Genomic DNA, 14,415 nt, shown 5'->3' with positions numbered 1-14,415 from the left:
AATCAGCTAATGGCCATTAAAAATCATTTAATGGTCACGCCTATTCGCATATGAAACTGATTGTTGGTTTTGGTCGTTATGCAACTATATTGTTTCTAAGGGTGGGGATCCCTTCCGTCAGTTTAGACTGAAGAGGTCACACGAGTGATGAAACTTTTCTCTCAATAAACATTGTGAACCGATTCAACTTTCTTTGACACTCTTGGTGGGTTTTTCCTTTGTCACCTGTGTATATCAGGGATGTGCTTTTCTCTTTCATCATCCCGAATCTGACATTGCACCGACACGTCGTCATCAAATATTTTAATTCTATGTTTGGAATATGATCCAATTAATCAAATGTTAGGCTTTCTTCTAGTTAGCTAGCTCCAGCCATAATCACACATTAGAATACTATTCTGTTATGATTTGATCGATGATAAACGTTGCAGTAGTGTAATTCTCATTAAGGATGCTGAATGTGGAGCTGCCAGGGAAGAGGAAAAGAGGAAGGCCAAAGAGGAGGTTTATGGATGTGGTGAGAGAGGACATGCAGTTGGGGCGGGTGGTGTGACAGAGGAAGATGCAGAGGACAGGAAGAGCTGGAAACGGATGATACGCTGTGGCGCCCCCTAACGGGAGCAGCCGAAAGTAGCAGTAGTAGTAGTAGTAGTAGTAGTAGTAGTAGTAGTAGTGGTTGTGTAATTCTGATTAAGTAGCCTAAATTTTAACATTTGCAGTTAAACGAACAGTTCATAAATTATTATTATAAAAATTGTAAATAATGTAAGGAATATATAGTTTAGAAACGTAGCCACATTATACATTCGAAAGTTTAAATTCTGTTAATGGAATATTCATAACAATATTTATAAGGTATTTTTTATTATTGGACATTGTTATACAGTAGAGTCGTATAACTGAGGCTGCAAAGCTCGTGGAAAAAGAGTTTTATGAAGCGGGTATCCTTTGCTGGAGAGCCATTATATTAGCACCCAACGGAGGTTATATTTCGTTACACAATTATACGTAGAAGGTTCCGATTTCCACGGTTATTTTATTTCTGTGTGTCATTGCATTGAGGAGACATATCACGAGTAAACTCCCTCTGTTAAATCAGTACGTGAGGCTAAGCTGATACTTGGAAATACATATTGTCAAACGTACAAGAAGTCCTAGTAACCATAAATAATATTAATATCAGACAAGAATGAAAATCCGGAAGTAACCATTTTGCGGCGGACAATGCCGGAAGTGGTAGTGTCCTCCTTCGTCCCTCAACGTTAGCCAAGTTAGCATACTTTTTCAGTCCGGTAGGTTGTTTTCGGTGGAATGTGGAAAAGGAAGTCTGGATTTATTCGCTTCAAACTTAGTTGACATATTTAATCAAGATCCGAGACCTTATCTGTCGTTTGAAGTTCTTGTATACTTTAATGGTCAGATGGGTGCATTCTACTGCGCTGTATGCAGACAAACGTCTTTCTCTGGAAAGGGGCACATCTTCGGAAAAAGTCACCAAAGCAGACTTCGAGTTGCACTTCTCAAATTCCTGGAAAAGGTAACCAGTTTGATCTGAATGGATATTGGTTTATGACGCTTCCAAGTACATGTTTGGGTTTACATGGCACACCCCTCTTGTAGCTGAGCGTTAACCTAGCGTTAGCTCTAAGCTCTCAAAATCTTTTTTTTTGTGTAATTGCTCATTGAAAGGGTTTTTTATAGTACTACTTTTCTTACGTTCAGAATAGTGCATCCCTCATGGGCATTATACATTAATAGACGACCATTTCGATAATGGCAAGTAAATACAAACTACAGACGTTGATAAGGTCAAGTAGAGCAAATATTCTTATTAAATCGATTGTACAGGCGAAGTGGTCTCTTCATCTTATTTAGGATTACATCACATAGGGTTTTCTTAATGTGGCGGACATTTCACCGTTATTCCTTTGCATTCATTTACTAACCTAATCAGATATTTCTAATATGAATTCGTTTGTGTCTTAGGTGAAAGAGGCCCGCAGAACACTTAAAAAACCACAAGTGGAGAAATTTGATTGCACCCAGCACCAACGAACATTCTGGTGTTATTGCTGTGGCCTCGAAATTGAGAGGAACGTCACTGATGGCAATATGACTGTGCTGTATGGGGGCTTGTTGGAGCACATGGCCACGTAAGACACACTGTTTTGTTAGAGCTGAGTGTGTTTACTCTTTGTAAGGCACTGGGTTGCACAAGGAAGCAAATTAATCAGATTTACTTTGATGCACCTGGTGATTACTTCTAACGTTGAAAGGATGTGTAATAATAAAAGACTGAGCTTTCCTTAGATAAAATTAATGCCGTACTAGAAAGCACTATTTTGGAGTAGGCAAAGAAAAATAGATATTAATTCAGGAAGGTGAGTTATAACAAAAATCAACTAGGGAATTCAGGCTCTTTTTCTGTCAGCACGTAGTAGATTGAAAAGTTGGAGACCTGCTGTTCTTAACTTTTCGTCACTATTGATAGTACCTTTTGAATATGGCTACTAATTTCAGGCCAGAACACAAGAAGAACACACACAAATTCTGGTGGGAAAACAAGGCTGACCCCAAGCTGAGGGACAAGGTCATCATCACAACGGAAGAGACTGAAAGGTAGGCTCCTTGAGTCAAATTAAATCTGAAAAGCAGTCTGTAAAGATAAACTTTTGATGATGGCTGAGTATGTTTGTAGATAGCAGGATTTAGTCTTCCTATGCTCAGTATAAAGACACAGATTGTCTTGTGTGTGTGTGTGTGTGTGTGTGTGTGTGTGTGTGTGTGTGTGTGTGTGTGTGTGTGTGTGTGTGTGTGTGTGTGTGACTGGGTGGAGTGGGGCAGCAGAGGAAAATGGAAAGCATCTCTCCATGGATTATTGTGCTTACTTTTCAGATTCAAAGCTGAGGTGACAAAAGTGTTGGACTCTTGTTTGGAAAAGGAAGATGAATTTATCAAACAGGTAAACTATAGTCTTGCCCTTTTGTTTTGATACAAGTACTACTTTGTCATGTTAAACTACTCAGTTTCAGAGCATTTCTTCAATGGGCAGCAATTTGAACACAAAACACCTTGTTAAAGTTTCATATTCTTTCAGAAGATGGCTCACTAAAGTTGTGTTGGCTCAAGGCTATGTCTGGTGACAGACAACAGCATGAATTGGAAGGGTCATTCACAAGTATGGTGTCCAAATTACAGCAAACTCTTGCTGTGATGCTGGCCTTTTTGTGTGTGTAAAATCAGAAGAAGAAAGACAACATTCCACTTGGTCAGGAAATATTTTTCTCTTCATCGATTCAATTAGAATTTGTGTTTATAGTCACATTCTGCCTTACACGAAGGGATGGATTCTTATCTGACACTTTCCCAACTGGTCAATCGATAGAATTAACTCATAAGCCCTGCCACACTACACTAATGACTCTAAAAATATCTGACACTGCTGTAAATCTGTAGCAGCCTAAGATCACATCCCTCTGGCACAGGTAGATCCTGTCACATTGGATGAACCAAGACTGAAAAAACTTGCCGGACATGTGAAAATTTTAATGCACATGGTGCATTAAAATTTTCTGCTTTTGAAAAACATGATTTAAGACAGGCTGAAATCACACATTATGTATGAGGCTCAAAGAAAGTGTTAAAGTTTTGCAGATAAACAGAATGGGTATGTATGCTTTTTGAGTATGTTTCACCTGTTTCAGTTTCTTTGTTACAAAAATACATACCATAGAGCACTGACTAAGCGGCCCGCTCAAATGTCTGGCCCGTGTCGACCCATTGGCACTAATGCATCTGTCATAACATGTGAAATAAAGTGTGTGGTGCTCTACTTTATTTTGATCTCATCCCACACCGTACACTTGACCTATGCTGTAGAGTGCGCGTAGACATAAGACGTACGCCGTGCTCTCTACGGTCCTTGACTAGACAGAGCCGCTCACCAGCTAATCAGTAACTGTCCTAAACCCAAGAACATGGCCTGCGTGAAAAAGTGGAACGTCGACCAGGAAAACCATCAGTTCAGATCTGACTGGACTGATGAGTTTTGTTTTATTTTGCCGCACCACGCCAATGCCAAATCGACAGGCTCGATACGCATGTAGACTCAAGCGGCACTTCAACACTGCATGCTGTAAGGGTGAGAATCTTTCAAACTCTCAAGATTTGATTCGATTTCCATTCTTGGCATCACGATTCGATTCAAAATTGAATTTTGATTCAAAAGGATTCCTGATTCAAAATCGATTCTAGATTTGGTTCATAGGGGTACTGATTTTAGGATCTTCTCCAGTCCGCTGTGCGCTAAGAAAGGCAGTGTGGCAAATTATGGCATGAAAGCAAAGTGTGTATAAGATTATGTAGTTTTTATATTTGAAAAAGTTATATCAATTGATTGCAATAATGTGAACACACAAAGGCAAACCTGACCTTTCTCCATAAAAAAACGACGTGATGGTATGTCATACTTTGGCTCAGTTGAAGGGTTTCATGACGAGCCTGACAGAAAACTTCAAGGAACGATTTGAAAGCTCCCCTGAACTCTCAGGTGACATCCTCCTCTTCCAGAGACAGCTGTTCTCCATTTTGGCTGATGGCCAGTGGCCTACAGAGGCCAAAACGCTGGTACCGTCCATAGATGAGGCAACGCTTCAGATGGAGGTCATGGTGATGGGAACATCAGATTTGCTCAAAGTACAACACAAGGACATTGGGGTGAATGACTTGGATCAACATGGTTCCCCAAGCTCAATTCAAAAACATGAGCGCAATTGCGGTGCTCCGACTCACAATTTTCCCCTCCACGTACATATGTGAGTCATAGTTTTCTTCGATGAACTCGATCAAGAACCAGGAAAGAGAGACTCTCCAATGCACATTGTGGCCAGTTCCTCGGGAGTGCCTCAACAGAATACAGGCCCGACATCAGAAGAATTGCCTCATCCCGTCTCTCCCACTCTTTGGTGAATGAACATCCATTTATTTTTGTCCATTTGTCCATAATTTCTTTTTTTTGTTTTGTTTTTTTGTTGTTGGATTTTTCCTTCTTTTTCTCTCCAATTGCACCCGGCCAATTACCCCAACTCTTCAGAGCTGTCCCGGTTGCTGCTTCACCCCCTCTGCCACTCCAGGGAGGGCTGCAAACTACCACATGCCTCCTCTGATACATGTGGAGTCGCCAGCCACTTCTTTTCACCTGACAGTGAGGAGTTTTGCCAGGGGGACGTAGCACATGGGGATCATGCTATTCCCCCCCCCCGAACAGGCGCCCCGACTGACCAGAGGAGTTGCTAATGCAGCAACCAGGACACATACCCATTCCGGCTTCCCACTTGCAGACACAGCCAACTGTGTCTGTAGGGACGCCCGACCAAGCCGGAGGTAACAGGGGGATTCGAACTGGCGAACCCTGTGTTGGTAGGGAACGGAATAGACCGCTACACTACCTAGGCACCCCCATTTGTCCATAATTAAATGGTCGGTTTTGGACTTATTTTGTTTCAAGAGTGCATTTTTTTTCTTGTGTGACCCTCAACACAAGCTTTAAGAATCCCAGGCCTAAACTACTACTACTACTAATTACAGTAATGATAATAATAATAATCGTAATAGCAGCAACAACAACATCTGCACATAAAACAGCTTTTGCTTGTGCAATGGAAAATAAACCCTGGATGCTTTGGGTCTTGGCATGGCGTGCATGACATGATTTGGCCCTTGGGGAAGATTAATTGGGGAACCCTGCCATAGAGCTACCCCAGTACAACCACTACACTGCTGGTCACAGTGTAGCTCTGCCACCGATGTGGAAGACAACACTAACATTTTATTAATCTTAGTAATATATTAAGTGTTGTCTTGTGAAAAGAATTGAGAGCAACATAACATATGTTAAAACTACACTCCAGAAGATGAGAGAACCCCCCTCCCCCTTTTTTCTTCCCAATCGAATTTGGCCAATTACCCCACTCTTCTGAGCTGTCCTGGTCACTGCTCCACGCCCTCTGCCGTTCCAGGGAGAGCTGCAGACTACCACATTCCTCCTCAGATACATGTGGAGTTGCCAGCTGCCTCTTTTCCCCTGACAGTGAGTCGTTTCACCAGGGGGACATAGCACATAGGAGGCTCATGCTATTCTCCCCAGTTTCCCCTCCCCCCCGAACAGGCACCCCAGCAGACCATAGGAGGCGCTAGTGCGGCAACTGGGACACATACCCACATCCGGCTTCCCACCCACGGACACTGCCAATTTTGTCTGTAGGGGTGCACGACCAAGCCGGAGGTAACATGGGGATTTGAACCGGCAATCCCCATGTTGGTAGGCAACAGAATAAACCACTACGCTACCCGGACGCCCATGAGAAATCACTCTTACGTAATTCACTGATACTCATTGTGATACCGATACTTTCATTGGTGTCGGACCACTCTAAATGCAAGTGGCCCATTCAAAATCAAACAAATCACAAGTGCTGTTGGTCGATCTCCACAAACGAACAAAAAACAAAACATGGTTGAATGAGTTGTAGCTATTGATTGATTGTTATTTGTGTTGTTTCTTCTGTTAACTTGGTCTGCCAAATCTGTTTGTTAACCACATCTTTGCTTCCTTTTCAAACCTGCTGCTATGGGGCCACCTGCCTTAAATCTTATGTATTTGGTTGCGTATGCTGAAGGCACAGAACATTGCGGGATATATGCTATATTATGTTGTCCAGGAAAATCCTGCCCAATAGAAATGATCGAAATGAGCAACTGCAAGCGTGTTCATGATTCTGATGTTTGTGAAGTAGCTTTTGTCTTAAATACAGCAAGGATATAAGGTGTTGAGAAGGGCATTTGTTTCCATGTCCGTCTGCAGAGGAAAAACTGAACTCAGTAACTCGGAGCACATTTCGGTTGTCATGTGTGTCCCAAACCAAAGCTTGGGCACCGATCCAGACCTAAAGAACGAAATATTGACTTCAAATGAACTTGAGTGTTACTAGGTGATTATAATCTTATTTATTTATTTATGTATTTTATTCCTGTTGCCCCAGCAAGCTGATGTCATCCGGGCCCAGGAAAAGCATCGTCAGGAAGTCCTCCAATCCCTTGTTGAGGTTTGTTTTCCCAGGATGCCATGGCAGTATCCATAACTGTTGCTTCAAGTTATTGGTGTTTTTTGATTACCTGATCAGCTTGTATTGGTGGTTTTAAGTTGGCATCAGTGGGTTCTGTTGCAGTGAGCTATTTTCCCTGTAGCATACAATATAATCTGTTTTGGTTTTTTTTTTTAATTAGGGGTGGGTATTGTTAAGATTTTAGTAATAGTAGTAGTAGATTGTTAAGATTTTAACGGTGCTACTGCTCTTACAGATACTGCTTATTGATCCAGTATTTTAACAGTATGCACATTAATTCTTTATATATATAAGCAAAACAAATTAAGAACAGCATTAAGATTGCTTTATTTTCTTGTGTCTGGACAGAGCGTTACTTTTTATCAGCAACCCATGTTTCTATGATTTAGTTAATTTACTGTGGGGAGGGTGGCACGGTGACGCAGTGGTTAGCGTGGTCACCTCACAGCAAGAAGGTCTTGGGTTCAAGCCCCGAGGTAGTCCAACCTTGGGGGTCGTCCCAGATCATTCTCTGTGTGGAGTTTGCATGTTCTCCCTGTGTCTGCATTAGTTTCCTCCGGGGGCTCCGGGTTCCTCCCACAGTCCAAAGACATGTAGGTCAGGTGAATCAGCCGTACTAGATTGTCCCTAGGTGTGTGTGTGTGTGTGAGAGTGATGGCCTGGTGACCTGTCCAGGGTGTCTCCTCACCTGCCACCCAATGACTGCTGGAATAGGTTGCAGCAACCCTGAGAGCAGGATAAGCCGTTCAGATAATGGATGGATGGATGACTGTTTTTTTTTTTAATCATAAACTGGAAATACGCACGTACAATAGCTCTGGTGTGGATATATTACGTGAATAAAAACATGCGCAACAATGCAGCTAATTTCCTGCTGATAGGTTTAAGAAAACACAAATACACATTAAAAAAGATGCAGCAGGCCCCTTCTAGTGGTGAAAGGCAGTAATGCTGGTTTTGAACATTACCACGGGACAGTAACACACTGACAACCCCAGTGATCAGGACAGGAAATCAACACCAACCACCCAACAAATGCTTGTAAAATTGACTTTGTGTTGAGTAGCCCATCACTGTCTCTTTTACCCTGTACCAAAAATCTGGACTGGTGGTGTAATACCCAAAGTGTCTTCAGATGTGCCAGTCTCAGTGTTAGTTTTCTATCTTGATTGTGTTGTAAAAAAATTACAACTGCAGTACATAAGAACAAGGGTAGGGAACCATCCAACATGGAGAGCCATGTGTATGCAGGTTTTCATTCCAGCTGAACTCCACACCAGGTAATCTATCCATTATCCAAACTGCTTATCCTGCTCCCAGGGTCACGGGGATACTGGAGCCTATCTCAGCGGTCATTGGGCAGCAGGCAGGGAGACACCCTGGACAGGCTGCCAGGCCATCACAGGGCCGACACACAAACACACGCACACGCACATTCACACCTAGGGACAATTTAGTACGGCCGATTCACCTGACCTCCATGTCTTTGGACTGTGAGGGAAACTGGAGCACCCGGAGGAAACCCATGTGGGCACGGAGAGAACATGCGAACTCCACACAGAGGACGACCCAGGACAACCCCCAAGGTTGGACTACTACGGGGCTTGAACCCAGAACCTTCTTACTGTGAGGCAACGGCGCAAACCACTGCGCCACCATGCTGCCATACCAGGTAATGTCACTGATTAATACACCTCTAGCCAAGGAGGAATGACTAATCAGTGAAATCACCTGATATGGATTCCAGTTGGACTCAAAACCTGCATATGCATGGCTCTTAGTGCAACATGGTTCCCTATGCCTGCATTAGAAGAATTGTAAGAAAGAGATAGAGAAGTAACTTTTGATATGGGTTACCATTGGGCTTTAGTATGTCAGTTTTGCTCTTTGAAATCCTGTTGGCTTTTCCTGAATCGATATCAGTCTGAGGCAGAGTTGGAACTGCCCAACGGATCCCACGGATCAGGCACCCCTGTGGAGGAGGCCACCAGGTAAGTCTGTGTGCACCGGCAACATTTTCCAACTTATTTTTAAAACCCTGACATTGATGTCATCGTCACTTCAACCTGATCTTGCCTGGGGTTGCTCTGGGAGTAGCTCTCATCTTAGGCACCTGGGATCTGACCAGCAGGCGGGACCGAGCAGAGTAGACCCAATGGTTGAAGGGCAGTGGGCGGGACCAGGACAAGGCTTGACCTTCATTGGTTACCAGGTATGTAGACAGCATTGTCAGTCTTAACTATCAAAATATTTTGGAGCTTCACGAAATGTTTGGTTGACTTGCATTTTTCTTCTTTAACAGGACTCATCAAACAGTGGAAATGTCCACACAGGTAAAAATGACCTCTGAAATACTGGTTCACAGAGTGCTTTAAGTATTTCTATAATTTCACAGAGCTATAAGAGGTCTTGATTGCTGTGGTGCAAACTGGATGAACAGGCTTACTTCATCCTTAAAGGTTTGATTTAAAAGACGCTCTTGCGGTGGGGATTTTGTGTGAAAAATGTATACCAAGAGACAACAATCCACTGTTATAAATTTTACATACCTGCATTTAATTGACATTTATTATAATCGGTTCTATGGGTGTATAACAGAACAATAATATCATAAGTAATGTCACAAAATAACTCTTTGCAAAAGTTATTACTACAAGTTTTTCACTGATTAACAGTCTCAGTTTAAATTTGATACCTCTATATAATCGACATAATGAGACCATCCGAGAGATTAGATATTACTATATCCAGTTATTCCAAATGTTTGTCTCTGGATCTAATTTTCCATGAAATCTGAAATGACGTATGGCATACAGACGGGACACATAGCCAAAATTAAAGATACATGATGTCATTCCCATAGACCTCGCAAACAGCTGTTTTTCTGAAACGCCATGATGTCCTGCTCTCTTCTCTTCAAAACAAATGCATGCCGTCATAGGGTGGAGAGAGGCAATGGTTATGTGAAATGAAGCTGTTCTTTCTGTGAAACACAACCGCTTTTGTCCGCAGGGACACATAAAGTCAATACAAATCCAAAACTCCAGGCGTCTGGGTAGCGTAGCGGTCTGTTCCGTTGCCTACCAACACCGGGATCGCCGGTTCAAATCCCCGTGTTACCTCTGGCTTGGTCAGGCGTACCTACAGACACAATTGGCCGTGTCTGCGGGTGAGAAGCCGCATGTGAGTATGTGTCCTGGTTGCTGCACTAGCGCCTCCTCATGTCGGTCGGGGCGCCTGTTCAAGGGCGGAGGGGAAACTGGGGGGGAATAGCGGGATCCTCCCACACGCTACGTCCCCCTGGCGCAACTCCTCACTGTCAGGTAAAAAGAAGTGGCTGGCGACTCCACATGTATCAGAGGAGGCATGTGGTAGTCTGCAGCCCTCCCTGGAGCGGCAGAGCGGGTGGCGACTGGGGCGGCTCAAGAGAGCGGGGTGATTGGCCAGGTACAATTGGGGAGAAAAAAAAGGGGGGGGGAATCCAAAACTCCTCATAGCACCTTTTAAAGTGGGACCAGGTATTTTTTGCTTTAATATAAATTTATGTTTGCAGAATAGTGTGATGGCTATCGGAGAATGATATAATCGCTACTCAGATCAGGTCCCTTGAATCCTTGTTTTCCCTATGCATTTTGTTTGCCAATGGGCATGAAATTTCCTGAGAAATTTTGGGATTGCTTTATGGCAATTATTTTTGAATTAAATAATAAATATGAAAATATAGAAATCTCACTTTACCTCATATGTGAACCCTTTTTGAGCTGTCTTTTAAATAAATGCATGTCCCCTTGCTACACTGTGAAGGGGGGGGGGGCATCTTGACTGTCTTTGCGGCAGTCGTTGCTGAAAGCCAAAAAATTACCTGGTGCTGCATTAAGTGATTAACTAGTAAGAATTTATAGGTTTTTTTTAGGTTATGAGCTCAACACTAACTAAGAGTTGTGGTTGCGCTGGTGGTTGTTGTTGTTGTCGTTGTGATTATTGTTTTTGCTCGTTGAGGACTGAGCATGTAGCCGTTAATGTCTTGTAGGAGCTGTCCCCCCCTGGCTTCAGGATGATCCTCTAGAGGGAAAATCCGGGTCAGCAACACCGCCGGAGATCGGCCCGTCCCTCCAAGACTTCCTCAAACACAGTAGGAAATGCCCTGAGTGACAGTGCACGGCACACGCAGCATTAAGCAAGTTCATCAGCCTGACAGCCCCGTCTCAGTCACACATCTATCTCTTATTCTCTTTTAATCTTTATGTAAGCAGGTTGTCACATTGAGATAAAGATATTTTTCAAGGCAAATCTAACTGAGAAGCCAGTGTCATGATAAACATGTTATTTTTAGATTGCCAACATTCACCTGTGACATTTAGTACACAGCTAAGCGCAGCATCAAAATTTAACAGCTAAAGTTGTGCGTCTTTTTTTGTTTTTCCAGAGGAGCAGGAGAAGCTGAGGAAGCTACCGCCGAACAGAGTGGGAGCCAACTTTGACCACAGCTCCCAGACAGATGCTAACTGGCTTCCCTCTTTTGGCAGAGTGTGGAACAGTGGCCGACGCTGGCAGTCCAGGTGAGCTTGTGTTAAATGAGGCTGCGCTTTTTTATTTCTATTAAATCAAGCTGAGATGAGAAATCAACAAAAACCAACATTTTATTTTGTAACAATCAATGGGATTTTAAAGGCACACGCACAAAACGCACACCATCAGTCACCAGATAAATCATATTACTTTTTGGCAGGTTTTTTTTTCCGTGTGTGTGTGTGTGTTTTTTCTGTCAGTCTCTTGTGTAGGTGCCTGACTATTGCGGTGCATTTCTCATAATTTCGTTTCTAGAAAAGGTGTTATCTGTAATCTGGTGCGAAAGGGAAAGTGGCACGGGTAATATGAATTTAGGAGTCCAGTCAACACAGATGTCGATGGATAAATGTTACCCCCCCCCCAAAGAACATACAGTTTTTTGTTGTTTTTTTTTTAAAGCTTAATGTAATAATGTAAGTGCACTTTAAGGCTCAGTGGACACTTTATTGCAGTTACGAGATATAATTTTTTTCTCCCTCAGTTTCCTTTTTCAGCATTGAAGGACTTCTATTTGATTTTTAATGCTTGCTTGCTTGTTCCTTGTGACATTAATTCCTGCAGCAAATGTTATATTACAAGTGAAGTTACCTGGAACCCACTGGTGAATCACTGAATTTTCATCCTCGTCTACAAGCTGATACTAGAGCAGAATAGTACACAACCAATAGTACACTTCCTGTAATCAGGAAGCTGCTTGTTTACAGTGGCCAGTATCAGTTAAAAACATTTTTAGAATACAAAATGAAGCTAAAAATGATGGTTGGCTACCTGCCAGTTTTGTCTCAGAATTTTGTTCAGTTAAACAAAGATAAAACTGAAGTAATTGTCTTTGGAGCCAAGGAAGAAGGATTAAAAGTCAGTACTCAGCTATAATCCGTAATGTTAAAAACCACGAACCAAGCCAGAAATGTTGGTGTAGTCATGGACTCAGACCTGTATTTAGATAGCCACATGAAGAAAATTATAAAGTCAGCCTACTATTACCTGAAGAATATATCAAGGATTAAAGGATTTATGTCTCAGCAGGACTTGGAAAAACTTTTCCATTCATTTATCTTCAGTTGACTCGATTACTGTAATGGTGTCTTTACAAGTCTCTCTAAAAAAAAAGATCAAACAGCTGCAGCTGATTCAGAACGCTGCTGCTGGAGTCCTTACTAAGGCCAAAAAAAGTGGATCACATCACTCCAGTTCTGAGGTCTTTACACTGGCTTCCTGTCCGTCAAAGAATTGATATTAAAATACTGCTCTTGATTTATAAAGCACTGAACAGTTTAGGGCCAAGATACATTTCTGATCTTCTGCTACATTATGAACCATCCAGACTGCTCAGATGGTCGGTGAGTCCATCTGTTGCCATCTTACAATGCTGTGATGGCAACTATTCCCCAATCCTCTGCAAACAGTACACATGGCCATTATAACTCTAGTTAATGGTCACGCCTATTTGCATATGAAACCCATCGTTTGTTTTGGTTGTTATGCAGCTGTATTGTTTATAAGGGTGGGGATACCTGCAGCCAGTTTAGACTGAAGAGGTCACTTAGATGAGTGATGAAATGTATCTGTCAATACACGTTGTATCCAGATGAACTGATTCAACTTTATTTGATTTTATTTCCTGGATTATAGAGCATGCATAAAGACAATTTACACCAACATTTTTAACAGTCATCAACGGGAGGCAATTTAAGACACAGCTTTTGTTGAATGACTGGAAAGGACTCTTGTCTCAAGATATGATACAGACTTATATTTCTGTGTCGTGAAAGTGTCGTCTGTATTTGCAGTTGATGGGTTTATATTTGCCAACAGGCACCAGTTCAGAGAAGAGGAGGAGCAGACAAACAGGAAAAAGAGAAAGGCTGAGCCTGGTTTTGACAGGTCGAAGAAATTAAAAACATCTAAATAAGCTATGCTTAAGACAAATTCTGTCAAAAGTTCTGGAATATGTAAATACTTATTGTACATATGGTTGTATTATATACACATTCCAATGTGTCTTTGAGTTGTTGAATTGGAGTTTTTGATCTTTTACTTAGATATGCCCCCATGCAATGCAGTATGAATATTTAACTTTGAAAAATATGTACACAGTAAACAAGCTAATTGAATGGCGTCAGCGTTGATAATTGTGTTTTATAACAGCATTGAATAAAACATGCATAATGCAAACTTCGTGATATCTTTTCCTCTTTTTGAACTATTCTTAGCGAGGGAAGGTTGGCTGTGCATGAGTGCTCTTTTCCCACAGCATGCTTTACATTCACTTACAATTATTCACCCCTTGGAGCACCTCTGTACCTGTAAGACTGTATTCGTTGCGGTGATGAATTGGGTGTGCCTTGATTTTGCTGCTCAGTGTGGGCTTCAAACTGCCAGCAGCCCTCTCGTCACAAGCTCACTTCTCCGATTTAATGTTGGATGGTGACTAACACGAGACGTAACGGTGTTTTTCTGGTTTAACCCAGCAGGGGGAGCCAGAGTCAGGAAAACCAGTACAGGCAGCTGTTGTGACCCATGCAAAAATAAGAAAAGTCTGCTTGGACAATCAAGAACAGTGAAGTGACCTTTAACACTTAGAATTGAGGATAAACATTGTTTTCATGAGTTTAACTAAGAAATAACTAACAAAGATGTCCATTTATAGAACGTGACTAACAGCATACAATTAACAATCAGCCTAAATGGGCAACTGAAGTTGTGAACAAAAATAAGTAGT

At 42.1% G+C, this 14,415-nt stretch overlaps 1 protein-coding gene across 2 annotated transcripts; it reads left to right on the top strand.

The window, feature by feature from the left end:
• Positions 1–1,234: 1,234 nt before the first annotated feature.
• Positions 1,235–13,859, top strand: cenatac (centrosomal AT-AC splicing factor). 2 transcript variants are annotated; one of them, XM_056290305.1, is made up of 11 exons: positions 1,235–1,537; positions 1,987–2,153; positions 2,521–2,619; positions 2,896–2,962; positions 7,041–7,103; positions 9,048–9,115; positions 9,222–9,336; positions 9,427–9,457; positions 11,155–11,256; positions 11,551–11,683; positions 13,509–13,859. In XM_056290305.1, exons 1-11 carry the CDS (start codon positions 1,421–1,423, stop codon positions 13,603–13,605), a joined length of 1,059 nt encoding a protein of 352 aa, XP_056146280.1. In that variant the 5' UTR covers positions 1,235–1,420; the 3' UTR covers positions 13,606–13,859. The 2 variants fall into 2 exon arrangements, 1 of the variants encoding a protein (XP_056146280.1); XR_008811075.1 differs by lacking the exon at positions 13,509–13,859 and having other exon boundaries at positions 11,155–11,369; positions 11,551–11,597.
• Positions 13,860–14,415: the final 556 nt, after the last annotated feature.

Source organism: Lampris incognitus, chromosome 1 (assembly GCF_029633865.1).
Source record: "Lampris incognitus isolate fLamInc1 chromosome 1, fLamInc1.hap2, whole genome shotgun sequence".
Classification (NCBI taxonomy): Eukaryota; Metazoa; Chordata; class Actinopteri; order Lampriformes; family Lampridae; genus Lampris; species Lampris incognitus.
The sequence above is the reverse complement of the archived record's forward strand: the minus strand, read 5'-3'. Positions and strand labels throughout refer to the sequence as shown.

Excerpts from the sequence above, each read along its gene's own strand:
- cenatac (XM_056290305.1), top strand. The coding sequence starts at position 1,421 with ATGGGTGCATTCTACTGCGCTGTATGCAGACAAACGTCTTTCTCTGGA. Across the intron at positions 2,963-7,040 it reads AAGATGAATTTATCAAACAG|CAAGCTGATGTCATCCGGGC; the intron begins GTAAACTATAGT and ends CTGTTGCCCCAG. Across the intron at positions 11,684-13,508 it reads GGCCGACGCTGGCAGTCCAG|GCACCAGTTCAGAGAAGAGG; the intron begins GTGAGCTTGTGT and ends ATTTGCCAACAG.